This window comes from Mixophyes fleayi, chromosome 8 (genome assembly GCF_038048845.1).
Source record: "Mixophyes fleayi isolate aMixFle1 chromosome 8, aMixFle1.hap1, whole genome shotgun sequence".
NCBI lineage: Eukaryota > Metazoa > Chordata > Amphibia > Anura > Limnodynastidae > Mixophyes > Mixophyes fleayi.
This window is the reverse complement of record NC_134409.1, coordinates 118,407,987-118,435,005: the sequence shown is the minus strand read 5'-3', so window position 1 is coordinate 118,435,005 and position 27,019 is coordinate 118,407,987. Positions and strand designations below refer to the sequence as shown.

The following is a 27,019-nucleotide window of genomic DNA, read 5'->3' as shown; positions in this document are numbered from 1 at the left end:
TTCTGCCTCACAGCACTGGGGTCATGAGTTCGATTCCCGACCATGGCCTTGGCCTTAACTGTGCGGAGTGTGCATGTTCTCCCCGTGTTTGCACAGGTTTTCTCCAGGTGCTCTGGTTATCTCCCACAGTGCAAAAACATACTAGTAAGTTTATTGGCTACTATCAAAATGACCCTAGTCTCTGTCTGTGTGTATGTTAGGGAATTTAGACTGTAAGCTCCAATGGGGTAGGGACTGATGTGAGTTCTCTGTACAGCGCTATATAAATAAACGATGATGATGATATAAGAACACCGCTACTTACAAAGCATTTTTTCCCTCTCTTACTTATGAAACAGTTGTTTAGTTTCACTTGTTCTTCATCATGATAGCCAGTGAAGGCTGCTTAGTTAGTGTGTATAGCTCTAAGTGTATAGATACAAGTGTGAAACAAAAAAATTTAAACAGCATAATTCGGAGTTATACCGGAGTTACACTGGATGAAACAGGAGAAGAACATTCTGCCTATTAACACAGCTTCACAAGGACAACAGTCAGTATTCACCTGAAATTCCATATTCTACCTCTGATGTTTTCTCTGGCTACAAGCTACATGCAACATGAGGACTGTTTTGGACTCTGATCTCATTTTCCTCTCATCTCATGAAAGTTTGTTCTATTTGTCAGTTTGTTTTCAATGCAAAATCCACTCTGTTTAATCAGACTGCTGTACTACTTGCTCAACCACTCCCTACCCATGCTACAGTTATTTCAGTAACCTATCTCACCACTGTACTTCAATTCTATTTAAGTTTTGTCTCCCTTTACAAGTAGGAAGAAATTATACTGTCTTTCAACCAATCTCCTCTCTCATGAGTCTGCGAAATCTCAGCTACTCAATTACCGTCTCTTTATTACTCTCCATTCAACACTTCCACCCACTCCCCCACATGGCTCCCCACATCATTACTTTATACTATCCAGACATCCAGGAATACACTACATTTGCTGCAGCCTAGCTCTACACTATTTATCTGATTACACTGGACATTGCAATTAGGCAATTCCTTTAATTCCTCATTTTTGCTATTTGACTACTAGTCCCAATGCTTGCCAAAATATTTTTCTTTCTCTCTTTTCATGGCATTATCTTTAGGACTATATCATCCTTCACCCATCCTGCAACACACACCTCTGTCCACATTGCCCCTTCATTACTTCACTCACCTCTAGTTAACACTCATGAACTCTTTTGCTATTTAAATTCAATAACTTTAACAGCCTCACCCTGCGCCAGAAACTAAAAGGACACACATCTTACAATCATCTTTCCTACCTTTCTTCCTCCCTGCTTCTATTAGCTGGTGATATATCACCTAATCCAGGTCCCCTTCACTTCTCCCACACACATATATCTGAACACTACAGAAATCTAGCAAACCTCAAACACATCACCTGTCTCCCCTCTCTTCCAAAGTCCTTTGGATGTGCCCTTTGGAATGCACGCTCTGTTTGTAACAAACTTACCTCCGTACATGATTTCTTCCTCTCATACAACCTCAACCTTCTAGCAATAACAGAAACATGGCTCACGCATTCAGACACTGCCTCACCTACAGCCCTTTCACATGGTGATCTCCATTTCACCCACACCCCCAGACCAGGAGGCAGACAAGGAGGGGAGGTTGGACTACTTCTCTCCCCACAGTGCACATTCACAGTTCTACCAAGTATCCCTTCACTCACATTCACATCTTTTGAAGTACATGCTGTTAGGATTTTTAACCCATTCTCTATGCGTGTTGCTGTCACCTATCGCCCCCCTGGTCCACACCAACAATTTCTTGAACACTTTTCTGCATGGCTTCCTCACTTCTTATCTACTGATATCCCCACCATCATCATCGGTGATTTCAACATCCCTATTTCTAATCCACGTTCCAATGCTGCTTCCAAACTACTCTCTCTAACCTCCTCACTTGACCTCTCCCAGTGGATTGAATCTGCTACTCATCAGGATGGCCACTGTCTTGATCTTGTTTTCTCTAGACTATGCTCAGTTTCTAATTTCCTTAACACTCCTTTCCCCCTCTCGGATCATCACCTTATTAGCTACGCGCTCACCCCCAGTTCTTTACCCTCCCTGGTGTCAAACTCTTCCAAGCCTCCTCGTACCCGCAGGAATATCAACGCTATTGATTTTCAACAGTTTTCCACCTCTCTCCAACACCTTCTCTCCCCAATTTCTACATTCTCCTCCCCTGATCGGGCAGTACCCCATTTTCATGAAACCCTAGCAACTGCTCTGGATCAAGTGGCTCCAGCGACACTACATACTTCGCGTAGAATTCGTTGCCAACCAAGGCACACTACAGTAACACGAACTCTACAAAAACTTTCTCGTAAAGCAGAACGTCACTGGCGTAAATCTTGTGCCTCTAATGATTTCATCACATATACTGATATCTACCACTCCTACAGAAATGCTCTGGACACTGCTAAACAAATATACTACCGATCTCTCATCTATGCTCAGGCTTCTAACCCCAAACGCCTTTTTAACTCATTTAACTCTCTTCTGAATCCTCCCGCCCCAAATCCTCCAACTAACATCAGTGCACAGGATCTTGCTTCCTATTTCAAGGACAAAATAGATAAGATCAGGCTTGAAATGGTATCTCCCTTGACAAGCAATCTGCTCAATTCCTTTGTAGCACCCTCTGACACTCTCTCTTCATTTGATCCCACAAATGAAGAGGAAGTTTCTACTCTCTTCTCATCTTTCTACTCTACCTCCTGTCCTCTTGATCCAATTCCCTCACAAATGGGTATGTCCCTGTCTCCTGTGCTCATTCCCCCTCTAACTAAAATCTGTAATCTATCTCTTTCTACTGGTATTTTTCCATCTATATTCAAGCATGCAGTGATTACTCCCATTTTAAAAAAACAGAATTCTGACCCTAACTCTCTCATAAATTACCGCCCCATCTCCCATGCCCCTCCAAGCTTCTCGAGAGAATTGCCTACATACACCTCACACACTTTCTTAGAGCAAACAACCTATTGGATCCTCTTCAGTCAGGCTTTCGCTCTCAACACTCCACAGAGACGGCGCTGACCAAAGTTGTCAATGATTTGATCACAGCAAAAAATAATAACCAATACTCTCTTCTAATTCTCCTGGATCTCTCTGTTGCATTTGACACTGTTGACCACTCTCTCCTCATACAAACGCTGCAATCCCTAGGTCTTGAAGGCACTGTCCTATCCTGGTTCTCATCCTACCTATCTAATCGCTCTTTCAGTGTTAATTTCTCTGGATCCACCTCTGCTCCGCTTCCTTTATCAGTTGGAGTTCCACAAGGCTCAGTCCTAGGTCCTCTGCTATTCTCTATCTACACCACTTCTCTTGGAAAACTAATAAGCTCCTTTGGATTTCAGTATCATCTCTATGCGGATGATACACAAATTTATCTATCCTCTCCTGATCTTTCACCATCTGTGTTGTCTCGCGTTACTGACTGTCTTTCTGCCATTTCATCTTGGATGTCTTCTCGCCAACTCAAACTTAATCTTTCAAAAACTGAATTAATAATATTCCCACCCAAGAACAGAAGCTTCCTGCCTGACATTTTCTATTTCTGTCGATAACATGACCATAAATCCCACCCCGCAAGCTCGTTGCCTAGGTGTAATCCTGAATACAATGCATAAATAAAATCAATAATCACATAAAATGATCCACAGGCTCATAGGGACCTATATATATATATATATGTACACAGTGAGACAAATATCTCTATAGAGTAACATAAAAATAGGCTTTCAACGATTGTCTCTATAACCAGAAGTTACCACCATTAATACAGAGTTACCACTCTTCTGGTTATAGAGACAATCGTTGAAAGCCTATTTTTATGTTACTCTATAGAGATATTTATCTCACTGTGTACATATATATATATATATATAGGTCCCTATGAGCCTGTGGATCATTTTATGTGATTATTGATTTTATTTATGCATTGTATTCAGTAAACAGAGGTATTACTATATTATGAGCTGTTTGTACATTTATTTTCATATATTTTTATATTTTTTATGTGTATTCATTTGATTTGAACATCTCATGCGCAATCTGCTTTTTGGTTTGTATTGTCTTATTAATGTTTGTTCCCAATTGTAAAGCGCTACGGAATTTGCTGGCGCTATATAAATAAATGTTGATGATGATGATAGGCCCCACTTGTTAAGTTTATTAAGATGATTTGCCGAACTCCCCATTTGGTACTATGTTCTCCCCCTTTCCCCTTTTTTCTGGCATGTCCTTTCCCTCTTGTACCCCTTTCTCAACCTTCTGGTGTAAACCAGGCTCCTCCCCCCTGGTTGTTTCCTTTTACGTCGTATGTGCTTGTTTGATACTACTGGTTACCAAAAACAGCTTTGTACATGCAATTTTACACCTGTAACCTTTCACTGCTGCTATTCTGTATATTGACACTAAAAATGGAAAATAAAGAATATATACAGTATATATATATATATATATATATATATATATATATATATATACACACACATATATATATATATATACATATATATATATATATATATATATATATATATATATATAAACAGTGATACAGTTAATGAAATTTTAATTTAATTTTAGTGACATTTTGAAATACAACCCACCTCTTTGTGTGCATTGTATTGTGAAAGTAAAATCGCTCTATGAGAGTAAATGATTGAATGGTAGACAAGATGGTTAAAAACATAAAAGTTAAGCAATATTCATTTTTACTGCCTTCACTAAATGTTTTTGCTGGCTTGCATAAAATGGGTCTGCTTACGCCAGTGCATTCCATTCCATAAATTGTTTAGTTAGGATAAGATTAATTTTCTGCAAACTGTCTGACCACAGAAGGTTCTAGGAAAACCTTTCGACATCCTAAGAGGCATAGATGCTTTAATCAGTCGTGTGATGAATTTGAGTTGTAATCATTTTGCTGATATATTTGATGTAATGTACAAATATAAAATATTGTGTATTTGTCAAAGTGGGGGTGACTGCTCAGTTGAGCCAGGCATCCTATTATTTAGGATAACCCCACCCTTTCAAGCACTTGCTATGAAACTATAATTGATTGAGCAACTTTCACTTCTGTATTGTTTGTTTGAGAGACATGTTGGTATCAGTAGCTGATGTCGCGTGCTGGCGCTGTATTGCCATTTGGAGGCTTCTGGGGTACCTCTTGGTAAGTTAGCTCTCAATTTATAAATACATGTATGTATGGCCCAAATATATGGGACTCTCACTGTTTAGCGTTAGGACCAGTGTTCCCTCTAAGCTGAGCAATCTGGAAATGATAGAGTTAAACCTGTATCTTACTAGGAAACATCCTGCAGATTGTGAATGCAAACCTTTCGGGTGGAGCCCTCATTAGAATGATCTTTTAACTCTTTCCTTTCCAGATTGCTCAGCTTAGAGGGAACACTGGTTAAGACCACCCTATTAGCAAATGCACCATGGAGTGGCTGGTGGCTTTCCATACATTTGAAAATGTGTGCAACTGAGACTTTTGCATTTTTATGTACAAGTAGAAATGGCAGCTCTTTGCTGGCTATAGCAGTGTGCTGGGGGATTTTTCTCAGTGTTTGTTCCTTTTAGGATAACCCCACCCTTTCAAACACCTGCTATGAACCTATAAATTGATTGAGCAACTTCCACTTCTGTGTCCTATTATGCATGTCAGGATCCTGTATTTAGAAGCAAGACACAGTATTCAACTTTCAATTCACAGTATGGAAAGCACAGCTGATGCTTAATGAGATGCAATCAGGTGATAGCTGACATCACATAGGGGGGCAGGGTTTCAACTCACAAATAGTAATCAAATCTGCTCTGTCTGTCAATCCCTGCCAGATTTGCAGCTTTGCTGTTCTGAGCTGCCATTATCTTTTTTAGTATTTAATTTCTGATTATTGAACCGTCTTGATCCAGACCTGGATCCTGACTTTGTACTATGCCAACAGATTGGTTATGACCTCAGGCTTTCCCAGACCATTGCTCTGCTTTCCGATTCTGTTCCTTTAATCTGCATCCTGCTTACCTTGGCTAATCTGACTGTTCTACCTTCTGAACTACTTAACTGTAGTGTGTATGGGGCTGTGTAGCCGCAAACCGGTCATAGTGCCTATGATGACTCCTGTTCACCAGCAAAAGTGCCTACAATGAGCACTTGAGTTCCAGAACTGGACCTTGGAGCTATGGAAAAAGGTGTCCTAGTCTAATGAATCACGTTTTCTTTTACATAATATGGACGGCTGGGTGCATGTGCGTCATTTACCTGTGAAAGAGATGGCACCAGGATGTACTATGGAAAGAAGACAAGCCGGCGGATGCTCTGGGCAGTGTTCTGTTGGGAAATCTTGGGTCCTGGCATTCAGGTGGATGTTACTATGACACGTACCATCTACCCAAACATTGTTGGAAACCAAGTACACCCCATAATGGCAACAGTATTCCCTGATGGCAGTGGCCTCTTTCAGCAAGATAATGCGCCCTGCCATACTGCAAAAATGGTAGGTTTGTGGAACATGACAAAGAATTCAAGGTGTTGAATTGGCCTCCAAATTCCCAGATATCAATCCAGTCGAGCATCAGTGGGATGTGCTGAAAAACGTCCAAGCCATGGAGGCCTCACCTCGCAACTAACAGGACTGCAAGGATCTGCTGCTAACATCTTGGTACCAAATACCACAGGACACCTTCAAAGGTCTTGTAGAGTTCATGGCTCAGCAGGACAGAGCTGCTTTGGCAGGTTGTTTTAATGTTGTGACTGATTGGTGTGTGTAGATACACATAGAAACATGCACACACACATAGATATATATCCACATGAACTAGTACTTGTTATTCATATCTCACCCAACTGGCTATTGGTTATCCCACCTACTGATCACTGTGATAATTGCTCTCTCCTGGTAATTGTCTTTCAAACAGATAAAGGGTTGACTATGGTCAGTCACACTTACAAGTGGAATTGTACTACAACATCTAAGATGCATAGTTGAAATAAAGTTAAAAAATGACCAGAACATTGCAATTGACAAACTGCTAGGGCGGGTTTTCATTAAAAAATGACTTCATATCAGATGGCATAACAGAGGCAGAAGAGAAGAAGATATGTGGCATTATGTTAGCATTGTTAGCATTGAAACTAGTTGATACATAAGGTTATGGGAAAGTAACATAAACTAGCACAATTTTGAGGTTGTAATAGATGTATTGAAAGGAAGTAATGGAGTGTGTAACATCAAACTAAACATTATAATATAAGATGAAATCACACCACAATCCCAAATGGAAAAAACTGTTAAAAGTAAAGAAGTATGGAGTCTAATGGACCCCCTGGTATTCAGCAGGGACCCCACAAGGAAGTACAGGCTTCACTGCATGCAGTTTGCAGGTCGCAGTCTTCTGATCTGCCTGTTGGTATGTCAAGCTGGTACTCGCAAACTTGATGGTAATGAGTATGGAGCGCAATCAGACATTTGAAGAACGGTGTCATACGCCGGGTCCTCGGTATCTCTAGACTGAGACCCGGCTCACTTACCTGCCTGCCGGCCCCATCCGTTCCCCGCTGACGGCCGTCATCTTTGATACGGGTCTGCGCATACGCAGACCTGATTTCTTTAAAAAACCTTCTCTACCTTCCTATTGGATGATGATTTTCCCTCTACTATTTAAAGCAGCCTCCTTCTCCCCTCTGAGCCTGTTCTTAGGTTCATTTTGTGTATGTACTAGTGGACGTCTCCTTCGTTCCGAACTGTTCTCCTGCAAATCTGCAGACCGCCACAGTTCCACGCTGTTCTACTGCAAATCCGCAGACCCTCACAGCTCCACACTGTTCTCCTGCAAATCCGCAGACCGCCACAGCTCCACGCTGTTCTCCTGCAATCTGCAGACCGTCACAGCTCCACATTACTCTCCGCTATCCCAGCGGTAATTCCTGCAATCCGCAGGCCATCACAGCTCCACGCTGTCCTCCGCTATCCCAGCGGTAACTCCTGTAGTCCGCAGATCTTTAATTCGCTGAACTCCGCGGGCCTTGCCCCACTCCCATAGGGCGATGACCTGTGTAGCGGCCGCCGCAAAGTCCATACCACCTTGCGGGGGTTCTTGGTGAAGACCAGCCACTGCGTTAGACTCCGCGCCTCCGGTGAGTGTTAGTATTGGCAGGCCAGGGGTCTAGTATTCCAGCTTACCATGACAAATGGTCAAATAAGCTGTCGTCTAAACACAGGGGATCAGGGGTTTTTTATTCAGCCTTTCAAGGCTTTTTAAAAAAGCAAGACTGGAAAGGCTGAATGAAAAAACCCTGATCCGTCTCTGTGATAGATTCACACAGGCCGAGCTGGATGTTATTTGTCCTGTTATCGAAGCAGAAAACTCTGTTTGAGTCCTCTACAAATTGCAAGAGGAATTACTACGTGAAGTCATAGAAAACACTGGTATACAAATTGGACTAACATTATTGAAGATTGACTGGATGTCACTGTCCCCCAGGAGGGAGATTGAAGGCAACCTGTTCATAGAATTTACAGGACCGCAGCCTAATGATGAAAGTGACTGAAATAGATTCAGAAAAAGACTTGAATCAAGATTAACAAATATTTCAAAAATAAAATATATTTTAATGGATAAAGTTCAAGACAGGAGCCAAATGATTCCACAGGCAATAATTTCAGTAAAGATTGGTGACCCTGAGTGACTTAAATTTTCAATTCACGTTGAGCCTTGATTGGTCTTTCCGCCCAGGTGACATATTGAATCCTGATTGGTGATTGACACTCACGTGATCGTTACCATCCTTATATAAACACAGTCCGTACTGGATGCTGTTACACATACCTCTGATGAAACGGCTATCAGACGAGAAATGCGTCAGGTGATCTGTGGATCCGTTCGGTGTAAGTTTTTCAACTAACGCCGGGGTTTGGTTCTCTATAGGAATATAGCAACAAAGACACTATTACATACTGGATTGTCATACTGGGACTAATTGCCTATGCTTTTGACATCTAAGGCTGATTTAAGAGACAAGTATGTCGATAGAAGTGCACCACATATGAAGAGAAAAGTATATTGATGGAAACACATCATATATGAATACTGATCTGTGTTCTTTGCACCAAGTGTGCTAATCTTTCAGCGCAAGTGTAATGGTCTCTCATTGCTAAGAAATGAACTGTCTCATTTAATAATCTGTCCCAGTGGAGAAGTACTGGCAATTGTATCTCTGGAGGTTGCTTATACTACAAGGAGAACCAGATAAAGTATCCTACACATTAGATACACCGGAATCCTACAGAGGACTTTGTTTTTTGACTATTTTTTAGTACTTTTTATCACTTTTATAATCTGTTTTTTCATTTGATATCTATTATATGTAAGGGCAATAAATTATATTTTTTGTATACATCATGCTTTGCACTCTCTCTGTAAATCTTTGTTTGTTCCTTCTGGCAGGTTCAGATCCTGCTGTTTGAGAGCTGCAGCATAGTATTAATATATTAGGGTCCATATTGCGCCCATATTTGTTTATAGTTTATCTTTAATACATCAGGTAAATTATCTTGGTTAGCAGAAATGTACATCCTTAAAAACTTTTCTAGTTCTTGATTAATCCTTTCTCTTTGCCCATTGAGAATGCAGGTGGTAGCTGTGGAAATTTTACACTTAATACCCATATTCTTACAAAACCAGTGGTCGAAGTGGAAAATTAGAAGTGGGGGTATGAAAATTTAGAAATTTTGGTATGAAAAATGTAATGGGAATGTAAGTGAATGGAATTCAGTTGTTTTACAATGAAGGCAGTAAGAGAAGTAGCGGTATAGCATACTACCATTTACACCCCCCACTTCGACCACTGCTTGTGGTCTCTATCTTTAAATTTACACGAACTGTACCTTCTTATCTTTAACTAAACTTAGGTATTAACTAAACTTTGTGATGCCCATGTTATAGCTTGAGTTAATAGTTGCACATATGAGTTGTACGGAGGGACATTTATTATAAAGACATTCCGTTCATGATGTATCAATATGAAAAATATAAAATTATCATGTATGTATCCTTATGAAAAAATTTAAAAAATGTAAGGCATATTATCACAATTCACTTGTTTTACATTTCACTCTATGGGGCATATTCAATTACGTTTCCGGTCCGCGGGATCGCGCCGGAACGGCCCGCGAAGTTAATCCACGGTACCGCAATAACGTGGATTTTCGTTCACACCCCATAGGGTTGCGTATGAAAATCTGCGTTATTGCGGTACCGTATTACCGCCAATACTGCGCAGGTTCCGCAGCAACGTGCGCTTCCGCGCACCGGCATCCTAATTGAATATGCCCCTATGATTTGAAAAATGAATTTAAAATATGTAATAAACTGTATGAAACTGTTAAACAATCACAATCCAGAGACTCGGGTGGCACTAGTTTTAAAGGGAAATATTCAGAATCTTTAGTCTTTTTTACAGATATTAGATAAATCATGTTCTAATCATGAGTGAGGCCTGCCATGATAGTTTCAATGACATTAATGGCAAATTAGTAGCTTGCTTTTAAATAGCACTATTGGCTGCTTTGATAAATTTGCCGGTGTATTTTCCTGTCCAATCAGGAAGCGATTTTAAGGAGGTTAAATGTCTTAATAATTTACCTTAGATGGAGAAAAGCGACCAAAAAGTATTCATCTTAGGTACCCAAGCATGACATAAGGCTCTTATCATCAACTCCAGGGTCAATTTTAAAATGTTTAAAATATTACCTTGACCTTAATCTTGTTCAAATGAGGTGTTCCTGATTCTCCACAGTGCAATTAAAGAAAAAAAAAACACAGAATACTAGCCTCAGCTGTATTTTGAATAACTATGAACATTAGTTGAGCCATTGGCACAGAATTTAATCCTTTAAGCTTTACCCAAAACTACAGTAGTTCTACAACTAAATTTAAGGACAAAACCTAACTTGAAACCTAAGCTCTAAATCTATCCCTAGCCTTAAAGGGGAAAGATACCCCACATACATCAGAACTGACACTGATATCTTATGAACACTCACTACACTGTAGTTTTGGGAAATAGTTATTCTTGTATTAGGGTCAGAAATTCTACTAATGTCCTTAAGTAAAGATTCTCCCACATGCTGAGATTTGTTTGTTTGGTACAAGCTGCAAACAACAAGATATGTTTCCAAGCTTGGCTCACCTATATATGGCCAAATTGGGCGCCTTTCCAGCTGTTCAATGGGAGGGTGGATCAAACAGATTACAAGTGTTCAACTTCTCCAGTTGCCCTATGACCACACACGAGTCGACAACTATTTTGGGCTTACACACGTAGTGATTTCAGGCCAATGTAGAAAATTGTCCTTTCAGCGATACATCTTAAGCCTTTCTCTTGTGATTTAGGCATTATGATTGTGCTAATTCAGTTGCTGTTAAAAATGCACTTATAAATGCTCAAAAAGTCTCTGTCCTTATAACAAATGCCTTTTTTATTTAATTTATAATGGGCTAATGAAGTGTATATCAGAACAAATAAACTGAACAAACTCTTCTATACGACTTTTACCAACTTGTATGCCTCTGAGCATAGACTTGAGATTTCTTGAAAGTGGCTGTACTATATTGTTTACATTCATTTGCATTCAGGAGTGTCAGAGCAGTATTTTTTATTTTTTTTTCATTTTTCCAACTGTTGTTGTGCAGTAATGAACTTCTGATTAAAGATATGGTGGGTCTGATATTACTACACATAATATCCACCCACAGCTTACCAAAAGCAAAATTTATCATGGGCATTATGTTTCATTTAGCCTCCTATTGGTGGTGTTACTCCTATCTTTATTGAATTATCAACTAATCTATGTATGCTAGCCAGTTGTGGTGTTTTTATGCCAAGGCCTCTTAGGCTTTAATTTGTTTATATCAATTAAATTTTTTACAGTTGAATCAGCGCTTATCCTCTATTTTTTCTATATCTACATTGTCGAGTTGGAACCAGCTATCTAACCAGAGGTAGCAGCGGTCATCTGTATTTAATATCAATATTTGTAGATTACTTAGCGCCCACTATTGTTCTAGTTTTTGTGCTATAGGTGAAGACCTCTTCTACTGTTCTACAAGCTCATGATAATACTGTTAACCGTTACACTAATGTGCCCTTCAATCAGAGCTGGATTAAGGCTTTAGGGGGCCCGGGGCACTTAAGACAAGGGGGCCCCTAAGATCAAAAATTAAGGCAGTGGTTCCCAAACTTTTGCAGTTTGCGGCACCCTTAGAGTCATCCACACACTCTGTGCCCCTGCATCATCATCAACACACTCTGTGCCCCTCTGCATCCACACACTGTGTGCCCCTGCATCATCTCCACACACTCTGTGCCCATCTGCATCCTCACTCTGCCCCCTCCTTCATTCTTTTGCCCCTCCATTGTTTCCTATCACCATTCCCCTCCGTTTCTTTACTTACCATACTTCACCTTCTTTCTTTTATTTCTTCTGTCTTTTCTTCTTTCTTTTTACTAATTTGGCGGTGCCTGGGACCCAGCATCCTCTCTCCTTGCCGCTGCTCACTGAATGTCGAGCGTGATATATATATTAATATTAGTACAGGTACTTGTAAATTGTACAAGCACCTCTGTATAAAACGCATGTAAAATAACGCCATTGGATATAAGGCTATAGGCATTGACACATCCTGCATTACATCACCTACAGCCCACAGTATGACACTTACAGCTCTCCCAGAGGGCTCGCTTAGGTTGTCTGCATAAGACAAATTATTGCTTCCACAAACTAAAATACTGTACATTAAAACAATCATCAAAGTCCCACATTAAAATGGGTATTGACACAACACATTAAAACTAACATTGAAACCGCACATTAAAAATAGCATTGATAACATACACTAAAACAACCAATAATACCGCAAGCTAAAACTAGCACTGATACTGCACGCTAAAACTAGCATTGAAACCGCACTTTAAAAATACCATTGATAATGCACATTAAAACTAGCAATGATACCGCACATTAAAACTAACATAAAAAATAAACATTGATTACATAACACCAATTTTGACTATATATGTCTATATATATATATATATATATATATATATATATATATAAATATATATATATATATATATATATATATATATATATATATGTGTGTGTGTGTGTGTGTGCAGCTATGTAGCAGGACCCTCTACTTTATTAATCATTATTAAAGTAATTATCGAAGCCTGCCACTTATTTTAAAGCTTTAATTAGATTATTTATCTAGATTATTTATTTATTTATATAAACAAATTTATGTGTGTCTGTATGTATGTATATATATATATATATATAAAATCGGGCATTGGCGCTACCAGTCTAATATTAATGTTCAATGTATATTTATTGAAACATAACTGATAAAATAAATAATCATATGTATATACATATTGAAGAAGACCCTTCATAGCAGGATTAATACTCTATTGCTTGATTAAATATGTCAAATGTAGCCTGAATATATATATATATATATATATATATATATATATATATATATATATATATGTATATATATATATATATACATATATACACACACTCTTACTACTGCAGGTGGCTACATATTTAATCAAACAGTCAAGTAATAATCAAGCTATGAAGGGTCTTCTTAAATATGTATATACATATGATTATTTATTTTATCAGTTATGGTTCAATAATATAAATATGTATATACATAAAATAAATAATCATATGTATATACTTATTTAAGAAGACCCTTCATAGTGAATGGCATATTTATTTATATATGATTCTCCTTTTGTTCTATGGGGACTCACCTTCTCTCCTTCATGTGAAGGGTGAGCTGCTGCACATGCACAGCAGCTCCATTTCGGCCATTTTAGATGGTCCAGTAGCCGCGGTGCTGCTGACAGAGAGTGGATGCATGCATCAGTGGGGATCCCGCCGGCTGCCGCATCTGACAGCTGTCAGACAGCATCTGACAGCTTTCAGACAGCAACTGACAGCTGTCAGACAACAACTGACAGCTGTCAGATGCGGCGGCCGGCGGGATCCCCACTGATGCATGCATCCACTCTCTGTCAGCAGCACCGCGGCTGCTATCAGCAGGTGAGGGTATGCGGGCGGCGGGGGGCCCTTGGAGAGAGGGGGGCCCGGGGCACGTGCCCCCTGTGCCCCCCCCTTAATCCGGCCATGCCTTCAATAGAAGCATTAAAACTAAAATAAGTTCCTCTACATAAAAGAGCAAATACATTTACAAATAGGTCTATGACAAATTCAGGATTAAGGATTAACCCATAACAATATTGTGGGGAATAAGGCTTAATCATAACTGCATTGTAAATACTGTGTATCAAATGAAGCCGTTTATAATGTTTTTCTCTGCAAGTCAAATGCGAATAACTTCAAATCGGAGCAATGCTCTCCAAGGGTAATGATCTAATTCCATGTGTAAAATATGAGGCCAGAAAAACTGTCCTGTGTTACAAGATAACATTGTCACCTGAGTCAGCTTCAAAGGCCCCTGGGGTGAGCTACATCCTGACATAGATGAGTTTTTTGACACCTAAGGAAATTTTGGACAGATAGGAGGGAGCCGTTCACAGCTTGTGATCTTAGATGACTTGCTGTATCTAATGTAGGCAAAGGCAACACATGAAGGCTACCTATCATCATCATCATCATTTATTTATATAGCGCCACTAATTCCGCAGCGCTGTACAGAGAACTCATTCACATCAGTCCCTGCCCCATTGGAGCTTACAGTCTAAATTCCCTACTATAGACACACACTCACACACAGACAGACAGGGAGGGAGAAACTAGGGTCAATTTTTGATTGCAGCCAATTAACCTACAAGTATGTTTTTTGGAGTGTGGGAGGAAACCGGAGCACCTGGAGGAAACCCACGCAAACACAGGGAGAACATACAAACTCCACACAGATAAGGCCATGGTTGGGAATCGAACTCATGACCCCAGTGCTGTGAGGCAGACGTGCTACCCACTAGGCCACTGTGCTGCCCCATGCAGGTATATAGAAATATGAACTTCAAAGAAAATGCCTTCATATTTCATATTTTGGGAAATCCATGTGCCACTACATACTAAGGGGAAAAAACCACACCAGAATTGTGAATTATAGGTACCAGGGAAAAGCTGTAGTCATATGTTTTTGGGAATGGTATGTCATATTTGTATAATTCCATCATGTTTGGTATTTAAATGTGCAGGAGCTTATGACCAGTTTATTGACGGGGGAGTTATTCTCTGGGATATATCTGAGAAAAGTTAAGACATGTCAAAACTTTAGGAATAGTTTTGAACAAACCCTAGGTGGCACCCAGGGAACATTTCCCATTTCTGCCCCCACATTAGCATCCACACTGCCCCTTTAAAAGCTGTCCCATTTGATTTTGCTTTAAAACCTGTGTTGTGAAGGGACAAATTGTCAGTCTTTTGGGAAAGCAATCATCAATGATAAACTGTCCATCTTCAAGCCAATTTCCCTTGGCACAGATTATACCAACTTGTCTGTAAATTATACTCTTAATTTAATCCCTTTATTTCAAATCTGTTTTACTTATGTATGCCATGTCAGTTGTTTATTAATTGTTTTTTTTATAACCTGTAAATATTGTACTTTTTGTATATTAAATCTAAACATGAATAAGTGATGTCCTTATTGCTCTAAACGAATTCACTGCCTGTTTAGAAGAGAGAGTTTGTTTGGCTGGGTTAACTCTTTAGATACCAGTGTGTGAAGTGTTAGCTGTTTAGCTACCGGAACACAGAGTGTGCACAATTGGATAATTAACTCATAGGTTTGCTACGGGCCATATACGTAGCTGGTGGCAGTTGCAAAGAAGTGTGGAAGCGTGTGTCTGTGTTGGGAAAGGGACCAACTAAATCTAGCCTAAGAGAGAGGTGAGTGTGAGGTTTAGGCTGAAATCTTGGGTGTTCCCTTACAGTAACATTGCAAGTCATGAGTGCGCATAGTGCTGCTTGTGACTGGTCAAGGTAGTTAGGAGAGATTTCCTGACAAAATAGAGATGATATATTGCTTGACTGTGTGAATATATGATAAGATATTAAATCGGCGAGTGGCTAGAGGTGGCTATTCCGGACAGTCTGTGACACTCAATATACTGGAAAAAAATCAATAAGTTGTCCAAATATACAATGACAAATCAGTAGAGTACATCACAAAATATTTAATAAACAAAACTTTGGAAGACAGCGGGGACATTACATAATGCTAAAGGCATACTTGGGATGTCTTTAAACTAGGTGGACGTAGTGTCAGGAAGAGCTGTCCAAACCATGCTACATGTTTATGCTCAGGTACTGGATCAGCCAGGCTACTCTCAGCAGGAACAGGGCACCCTATTTAGCAGTTGTAGGAAGCTTTCAAAGGTGGCAATACTGCACAGCGCTCCTAAGGGAATCCAAAACTAGAACACTTCCATTATTTACTAAACAGGCTGAATTGTTTTGAGCACATATAGGCAGTTTCAGATGTTTCACAAGGATCAGAAAGATGCATATGGCAGACACAGTGAACTATATCTGATATATGCTTGCCGCAGAGACCTGTAGGTGCATGGAAGCAAAAATTCTAAATAATAGTGTTCTGCAATCATACAGATATCTTATTATTAGTAGGGATTTATAGAACATCACATTGCTATGTCTTTATAACATAACCCTCCTAGCCTTCATGTTTTAGGTCTGAATGGGTGGGACTTAGCCATTTAGTTGCAAGGTATTATTACTCCTTGGCACTGTTTGGCAAGATATAGAGTAGGGGCAGCAGCCAATCTTGTACCACTTATTTGCAGTAAAACATCAAGTGAGATGTCTCCTAACTATGAACTTAAAAATATGCTGCTTTACTAAGAATTTATAAAGAGCTAATTTCAATGCTTGTACAAAATTATTACAAGTATGAAGTCTACAATACTTTTTGTATTGGCTCTACTGCTGAAGTAATACTTAAGTTAGTTAGCAATATTACCTTCCATATCAGTGGATGCATCCCCAGCTCGCTAAGCCATAAGGCCTAGAACAGCTTCAACTACATTAAATAACCATGAAGCAAATGGAGATCAGCAACAAGGCTCACTATAGGTTGGAGAATTCAGCTAATCAAGAAGGAAGTGGCAAAGGCAGGCTATTCCACTACATTACATTCATGGAGAGGTGAAAAGCAACAGCCAGTACCGGTTACTCTTCAGACATCTTTGGTATTAATATTGCCTTGAAAGAGCAATAACAGTCAGTTATGTCCAGGAGAAGACACAGGATTTTGACAGGGACATTGCACTTATGCTATTTCCCAAATTATTCATATGCCATTAATGTAAAAACTTCATACATTTTAAATACAGCATATAATGAATGCCATATATACATACCAGGAAAATCTATAAGTCATTAGTTTTGTTATTTCTTTGTAGCAATATTACTTTATTACTCATAGTAATAATAGTAGTAGTAGTAAATGGGACTTGATCTGTTGCTAAAGAGGAGTTATTTTTTAGACTCACAATATTAATATCTGTATATGACCATTAGAAACCATTATATACACATGGAAAAATATTCAATTAATATACTTTTTTTGTTTTTGCAAGGGAAGGTGCCAGTCTCTGATAGTGATGAAAGGGCACTTCTAACTTCTAAGGAGATTTCTTAAATTTGGAGGCTGTTTGTATGAAAGGAGAGGTAAATCTTGGAATATTTCCTTCAGTCTATTGTCTTTCTGAAACATGGATTGAAGGTCAGCAGCAATTTTCCCCAAGATGTTCATGTGGGGATTGTAAGTGACCGCTAGGGGCACTCTGCTGTTAAACTCCTTCTGTTTGTAATCTAGGAGGGTACTCCTTGGGATCCTTATGGCTCTGTGGGTCTGTTCATCTATAACTATTGGATGGTATTCTTGTTGTAGGAATGTACTCCTCAGTGATAGCAGGTGTTGTTTTCTGTCTTCACTGTCTGAAAAAATCCGAATGTATCTCAGAACTTGGCTGTAAATGATGGACTTCTTTATGTGTCCTGGGTGAAAGCTGTTCCATCTCCGATATGCTGGGTGGCCTGTAGGTTTATGATAGACTGATGTTTCTATTAATATACTAATATTCAAATAAAAACAATTTGCACAATGATTTGGTGACAACAAAACTGGATGATACATTTGGTACATTCTAATGTTGGGATAAAGTTTTCTTATTTATGAGGTTGAATTAATTTAGTAACACGTTGTTTCTGATTCTTCTGCAGAAATGTCTGGAGAACGCCATGAACCAGATGTACTCTCTGCTGCTAATGAGCTCGCCAATAAACTCAAAGAGACTGGCTTGGATCTTGAGCATTGGCTCTATGTGCTAGAAGATAAGCTGGGCATTAAAAATATTCAATCATTACAACATGTAATTCCTGAAGACTGCTCAGTACTAGAGGAGAAGATTCGTTATCCCTGGGAAAAAAGAGCATTACATAAACTATTTAATATACCAGACAGCAGTGTACAGATTGCTGAAGTACAAGAGAAGCAATGTCAATTACTGAAAAATAAAAATGAACAAGCTTCTAAGATACTAATACAGTTAAAAGAATTGAGATCTGAAGGGAAAAGTCGACATGATGAACTTGTCAAACACAGTGAAGAAGAAATGTGGAAAGCTCTGGAGATACCTAGTAAAAGCTCAGCACCACCTGAAAAATCATTAGTGGATCTGATAAACTACTTTGAAAATCAGATTAACCTCAGAGATGAATCATATTTAAAAAGAGAGAATTTAAACGATGAAGAGATCATTAAATGTGCTTCTGGAGGGCTGGCACTTGAGGGAATTTTCCAAACAAAACACATAGAAGATGTGTTTAAGAAACGTGAACCACTTCTCTGTATTCCAGAAGGTTTCAAACTTGTTGGACCAGAACAAAGTCCAGTTTATCACCAAAAGGAATTTACGTCTCATGAAGAGGAATCGAAATTTCAAAGAATTGTTGAAAAGATTGGGTTAAGTTTAAGTAGTTTAATTACTGCTGGTTTTATGGGGTTTGGTCTAAAAAACAGTACTAATTACAGGAAATCTTCAGAATCTGACAAAGTCACCAAACAATCACGTGAGCACACTCATGTTTGTACAACCAGATACAACTACATCCCATTAGCTTCCTGTTATTTTACAAAGGACCAGCTCAAACTTTCACAGGCTGCAATAAATGCATTAAAAGATATTGAAAAGTTAATTGACATAAATTCAAATGAACAGATTTTAGCAACAAGATGTGCTGAATTTTTCCAGAGGTTTGGATCACATGCCAACCTAGGCCCTATACACTTTGGGGGAATATACTGGTGGAAAGCTTCCATGCAAGGAGTTACTACCAGTCAGCTGCAGCAAGCAAAAAATATGACATATGAAGCACTAAACTTCTATATGGGTGTTAGTTATGCTGGAAGCGGTGGAGACATTGACTTGTCGATAACAAATACACAGGGTTCGGTGGACAAGTCTAAAAAATCAACATTTCAGAAAGATATTCAGTTTTCTGTTACTAAAACAGGGGGTCCACCAGAAGCTGATTCTCTCTCCCACTGGAAATCTGGACTTGTAATAAGTAATAAAACCTGGAGTGTCATAGATCGAGGATTTCAGCTGATACCAATATGGAAGATCATTGTAGACAATCACAAGGATGAGTTTACAGACAGTTTAAAACTTAGCTCCTGCCTAATTGAATACTACACATCAGTGATTGGTCTCACCTCTGAAATTATGATTGGAGAACATCTAATAATAGCTCTGGAAAAAACAAAGCTGTTCTTAGAAGACATGAAGTCCTGGAACATTGACAACTGCAGAGAACATTTAAAAGCACTGACTGATTTTAAACAAACACTCAATGAAACCACAAGAAGTTATAGTGCCTGGGTGACTTTATGTTTGTCAGATAAAAGTCTACAAGAATTTTTAGTGAACATTGTTAAGAAATACAAAGATGATTCTGAACAAGACACATATCTCATAAAAGTTTCATTGCAACAGCTAGTCACATCTCATATTTATTTAGTTGATAACTTCCCCAGTGCATCATTTATTATGAGATGGATTTATGACTCCGAGAAGGATGAACTTGATCACATTTCTGTGTCTGACTATAAGGAGCTTATTGATGTTTTACAGAAATCAATGGAAGACGTTCTTCATGTTAGTGTTGCCCTGAAGTCATCCACAGAAGAACACCACCAAGCAAAGATTAAAGCTACAATACACATTAGTCTCTCATTATATTCCTTCCTGAGAACTATGCGGAAGATGAAACAAAATGACACAGAATTACTGGTACTCTGCATTGCAAACAACTCCGGTTATTGTATAGAAAATCACAACTTCCGAAACCTTCTGGGATATAAAGATATTGAGTTTCTGAAAAATCAGATACAAGAAACCTATGAGGAGTACACAAACCTCAGAAGTCAGAGTGTTCAGCAGGCTCAAGCGTTCGTCCTGTACACAGGTTTAACATCTGTAGGTGAATATAAAGAAATCTCTTTGCAACAAAAAAACGAACGTTTGAGTTTTATGAAAAATCACCTGGCAGATTGTCTTTCACCCAGAGTCATTGGTATAATTGAAGAACATTCAAAATATTGCGATTGGAATAAAATGGAAGATGATCTTAGACAATATAGCTATGGACACATAAAAAAACTATTCCAAACAGGTGAAATTGCTGAGGAGCTGAATAATATATGCCAAGAAGAAGTACCAATTATAAAAACTGATGAAGAAATGGACTGCAGCAACATAGACACATATTTTTTACAATTGCTGAAGAGACTGGATTTGGAAAAGTATTATCCAAAAAAAATGAATACTGCTGACTTTCATAAGATCTGTAGATCTTCCATATCTGAAGATCTGTTTACAGAAGAAAAACATCTTCCTTTTCATTTCTTGCAAAAATTGCTCATGTTGGACTATCGTGCACGATATGTACAGTGTAAACGCAATGCTGATCCCATTCAGGTGAACACAAGGACAATCAATGAAGATGATGAAATGGACATATCTGAAGATTTCTTAGAAAAATTCCTTGGTGAATTTAATAATGATATTGAAAATCACACCACGAATAGTGAACAATCTATCCACCCTATGGAGGTCCAGATGGTAATTTATCATTGTGCTAATGACTTTATGAGACAATACATTTACACAAAACTATCATTTTGCCAGTTTGCTGTACCACTTTTGGTAACTAATCCTGGCACAACTTATGTTGAGTTCCCACTTTGGTCTTTTCAAGAAGTTAAAAAGAAGTGGACAACTAAAAGTGGAGATAGCACCAAGAATGATAAATCTAATGACAAATTTATTAAGGAAGCAGAAACTCCCATTATATCCTTCATTCGTCTTGGCCCATCTACTTCCTCTAAATCACAGATAATCAATTGGCTGATGAGTAAACAAAAACATGATATATTCTACCACCGTCACTGCAAAGGAAGCACCAAGAACTCTGTGCTGATGAATGGAGTTACAGAGATTGCCTGGTATTGTCCAGGTGGGAAGGAGGATGACACGTTTGATGACTGTATCGCATTCACTAATCTTCATGGTGATGCCAGAGAACATGATCATCAAGTACAATTCTTACAACAAATTTCATCTGTCATTGTAGTAATGTTCACTGACTTAGATATAAAGGGGAAAATAGTGCTACAACAATTATTGAAATCCCCCATACCATTAATATGTCTACTTGCAGACACAGAACGTAGTCCACCAACATCTGGATTGAAACGAAAAATAGGTATAAAAAATAGAAATGAAGCAGAATTGGTACAAGAAATGACAGCAGCGATCCAATCATTATTACTTACTTCAAAACGAAGGCTTTCCCTTAACAAATGTGGTAGTCTTGCCAGATCTCATGGATTTATGGTTGATGAAGACAGAGAACAGTGTAAGCAAGGGAGAGAACAAGCTGAGATCCTACTCTCCCTGTTAAAAGGAAAATATGTATTAGCCACAAAGAATGAATTTCTTCCTTTACAAGGTGATCTCTGGCACAGGTGGTGCATGAAAGACAAAGAACTGACTCGACTCAAGAGAAAAAACAACCTGAGTATTGAGCAACAACGAAGTGACATTGAGTCTGAAAAACATACAATAAGAAATAGACAACTAGAAAGAGCATTTCCTCTCAATGACTTCATGAAATCATTTCTACAGAATCTACACTCAAATGATCAATGGTCAAAAATGTATTTTCTCCAGTGGTTTAAAATGTATTTGGATGACTTGTCTTCAAATACGCTTTCAGTGCTGTACCAGGAGTACCACAATGTGTGGTCCAATGTAAAGAAGGAAAAGCAAAAAGGTAAAAATAAACCAATTATAGAAAAAATGGAGAAAGATTTAGAAAAACTATCAAATAAGATCAATAAGTCAACATTTGGGCTTGAGCACATTCTAAGAGAACTTGGGCAAATCTATGAAGCATTAGAAACCTTCCCCAAAAAGGATAAAAGTTTTTCCACTTTTCCAAAAATTGTTGCAAATCTCATGATTGCAGGGCATCCAGTTGAGCTGATGGATGGTGATGCTGCACATGTACCACTGAGGTGGATTAGATCTATTCTGGATGAACTGATAAAAATACTAGGAGATAAGAAGCTTTATGTCCTCTCTGTACTGGGCATACAAAGTACAGGTAAATCCACGTTGCTCAATGCTATGTTTGGCCTGCAGTTTGCAGTGAGTGCCGGAAGATGTACTCGAGGAGCATTTATGCAGCTTATTGAGGTAGATGAAGAACTTAGACTTGAAATGAACTTTGACTATATTCTTGTTGTAGATACTGAGGGACTAAGAGCTGTAGAGTTGTCAAACAAAAATGCACTTAATCATGATAATGAATTGGCTACATTTGTAATTGGCCTAGGTAACCTTACGGTAATCAACATTTTTGGGGAAAATCCTTCTGAAATGCAAGATATCCTACAGATTGCTGTCCAAGCATTTCTGAGAATGAAAAAAGTCAATCTACAGCCCAGCTGTCTATTTGTTCATCAAAATGTTGGAGAAATCACAGCCAAAGAAAAAAATATGGAGGGTAGAAGGAAACTTCAGGAAAAACTAGATGAAATGACATTGTGTGCTGCGCAGCAAGAGCAATGTGATGTAACCTATTTTAATGATGTCATCAAATTTGATGTAAACACTCATATTCACTACTTTTCCCACCTCTGGGAAGGGGACCCACCCATGGCTCCACCGAACCCAAGTTACAGCCAAAATGTGCAAACACTAAGACGGGTCATACTCAACTCAGCAAAACAGGAAGCACAACAAAATATTTTAAGTATTTCAATGTTCAAAACACGTCTTAATGACCTGTGGAATGCATTACTTAATGAGAATTTTGTTTTCAGCTTTAAGAATTCCCTCGAGATTGCAGCATACAACAAACTGGAAGTTAAATACAGTCAATGGGCATGGACATTAAGGGAACACATGCTGACACTACAAAACAAAATCAATAACCAAATTCACAAGGATGAAATAAAGTCGGTAGGTGTAATGTTTCTAAATGAGCAGTTTGAAAAAAAATATAAAACAATCCAGGAAGACTTGAAAGTGTTTTTTAATGATGAAAGAGACGGGGAGTTACTAGTGCAATGGAGAGTGAATACAGAAAACAGACTTGTTACCATTAAAGATGACCTTATAGAAGAGATAAGGAAAAAGGCAGAGGAACTAATTAGATTAAAAAAGAACAATACAGAAATAAATAAAATGAGAGAGAAATATGAGGAAACAATATATGCAGAAAGCAGAAAAATGGCCCTGGACTTGAAAGGAAAAAACTTAAATGATGAAGACTTACAGGAAATATTCAATAAAATGTGGAATACCTTAATTACTGGGGCAACTGAGGCGATATGTACTCCTGAACCACCACAAATCAAAAGAGATTTAGAAAATGTTTTTCTAGAACGCTTCAAAAAAGAAACCAATCTAGTCAGTACAATCAGTGATTCTTATAAATGGAAAAACTTACCTCAGGTGTTCTCTAAGTATGTTTCAACTAAATCAAAATATGTAGTTTTCCATGAAAAGCTTTCAGATGAGGACCGGAGAAAAATAGGAAGCGTAACCCAGGCTTTAAACAAGCGAATGGATGAATATATTGATCAAAAGCAGCAGGAAAAAATGGATTATCAGTGTATATACTTTTATGAAATTCTGAACATGCTAGAAACAGAAGCAAGCGTTATGTTAGATAGTAAGTTTAAATTCATGCGTGAATACACACTGTATGTGTCTCTGTTCTTGTGCCATAAAGCTGCCCGCAGATTTCTCCAGATTTCTAATGCTTTTAGAAAAGCCAATGATCCTATTGTCTATCTAAAAAGTAAAAGAACACAATTCTGGCAGAGTTTTAAAATCTCTTGTGAAGGAAAAAAACAAATCGCATCACTGGCTGACTTTTTGTGTAACACATTAAAAGACTCCATCCAGCTAGGAGTGAATGAGAGGTCTGCAATTCAATTAGCTGGAGACATAAAAAGTAACCATCCTGCTTTGAATGGGAACAGATCAAAACTAGAGTTCTGTCTGCTTAAGTCACTGGCAGAGAAAGAAAACTTTCAGCGTTATATGAATTATATCACAGATCCTAAATCAGCAGTTCAAGCCTTTATTGAGGAATGTATTGAACAGCATTGTAAAGATGAAACCAAGATGTCAGACATTCTACACATTAATGTGGATCACTTCAGACACATTATAATAAAGGCTATAGCTATATCGCCTGTAAAGGTTAAAGATAAACAAGGTGATGTCAGCTCATGGATAGATACTTTCTGCTCAGGGCTCGGTAGTGAGATGAACCTGACATGTGCGGACCTCAAAAGTGTGAAATATCAGAACATAACTGATATAGATTTTCTAAAAGAGGCAATGACACAGGCTTTGGGAATTGTGGTGAAAGAACTAAAATGTGATTTTTCCAGTTGTGATCTGACCAATTTGAAGAAAAGGATTCTTGTAATACTATTTAATGGGTTTCCTGGGTGCTGGCAAAAGTGTCCATTTTGTGGTGCAGGTTGTATAAATACTATGGCTGATCATGATGAAAAGCACAGTGTTAAGTTTCATCGTCCTCGTGCTATTGATGGTGGTAAATGGCACAAAACAGATCACTTTGTAACAGATATATGCACCACTCTTGTATCCAGTGATCTATTATTTGTACTTAGTGAAGACAATCAGATTCCCTTCAAAACCTACAGTGATGCTGGACCTCCTTATAACAACTGGTCTATTACTCCAGACAACTCCTCATTATCCTACTGGAAATGGGTGACCTGCCACTTCCAGTCTGAATTCGAAAAACATTATAATTTAAGATTTGCAGCTAAGGGAGTAATCCCTTCACAGTGGAAACATATAAGTAAGCAGGATGCCATATTGGAGATAGATACACTTATGTAAATGTCTACAAATGAAATTATAGTGATCCAATATATTTGAAAAACTCAAAAGTGAGCATGCTGATTAAAGCCTGTATGTAAAATTTGAATTAGTGCTCCCTTCTCGCTGACCGCTGTGACTAACAGGATATGGCAATCTCACCGCATGGAGTACATGACCAGCATTATACGTAACTCCTCCAAAACCTTTAACAAAGTCTTGGATCCTTGGATGTTCTACTTCCAGTATCGCTCCTTCTTTACTTCGGGTCACACCCTCCTCTCATCCACCCCCTCCTTTACAATCCTACTTCCTACCACTCTTACCCCCGGGGTGGTTCCTGCCACACCATCCTCCTACCTATCTTCTTTTATTGACTACTTCTTTACTCCTCTCTTTCTCTCTTCCTTTCTTGCTCTGTTAATTTCTTAACTCTAGAAAACTACCGGTCGTCCTTTTTCCATATCTTTAAAAGAATCTGATTTCTGTCCTCTCTGGATTACGGGGAGCTCTTCAACTAATGCACTCTACGTGATGTAAAATGTATTTGATTCTAGTTGTGTATGTTATCTGAACGTCAATAAACATTTGATTAAAAAAAAAATGTAATTAGTATGTATCACAAAATAAGCAACAAAGATCATGATATGCTTCTATTGTAAAACTAACATACCGAATAAATGACAATTATAAAATCAATTTCCATTTTATACTAATGATACATAATATACGTAGAAGTAAATACAAATGGTAGATATACAATGATTGGTGGGATCCTAAAGGTGTTGTAGACTTATAACTTGAGGTGCTATAGATGCCGACCACTGTATTGGACAGCAATTGGCCTGGAGATGTGTAAACGAGCATTCAATACCATAGAGGGGGGAATCTGATTAGTTGGGAGAAGCTCACAACCAAACAGATGCAGTTCTCTATGACAATGAATTCTCTGACCTCTCTTCAGATATCTCCAGGCTATACACTCTCAAAAGCAATTATTGCTACCACAAACTATGTCTATAAACACATTTATTTGCTTTAGGGTTAGGTCACACTGGCTATATCAGCGCAGGGACAGTGATTGATTGTATTCAATACCATTGAAATCTTAATACCAGTTGTTACAGTAGTAAGAGGAGAAGAGAGGAAGGTTTTTGTTCAGTTTCTGGCACTCCAAGTGCTGTTGGGGTGTCCCCCATTCTTTTGCAGTAATATATCTGGCTGTGAAAAAAGTCCTATTTTGCAGCAGTGTAAAAAAAAATATATGTGGCACTTCCATTTGTTTTTGGGGTGTCCCCCATTCTTTTGCAGAAATTTATCTGGCTGTGAAAAAAGTCCTATTTTGCAGCAGTGTAAAAAAAATATATTTAGCACTCCCATTTGTTTTTGGGGTGTCCCCCATTCTTTTGCAGAAATTTATCTGGCTGTCAAAAAAG

At 38.4% G+C, this 27,019-nt stretch overlaps 1 protein-coding gene across 2 annotated transcripts in view; it reads left to right on the top strand.

Annotated features, from left to right (window-relative positions):
* The window catches only part of LOC142099645 (interferon-induced very large GTPase 1-like), a 37,703-nt gene extending 11,421 nt beyond the window's left edge, over positions 1-26,282 (top strand). For both annotated transcript variants that reach the window (XM_075183305.1, XM_075183306.1), the window contains exon 3: positions 18,370-26,282. In XM_075183305.1, the coding sequence (XP_075039406.1) occupies positions 18,372-25,604 (7,233 nt within the window). In that variant the 5' untranslated portion in view covers positions 18,370-18,371 and the 3' untranslated portion in view covers positions 25,605-26,282. The remainder of the gene's footprint in view (positions 1-18,369) is intronic.
* The last annotated feature ends 737 nt before the right edge of the window (positions 26,283-27,019 follow it).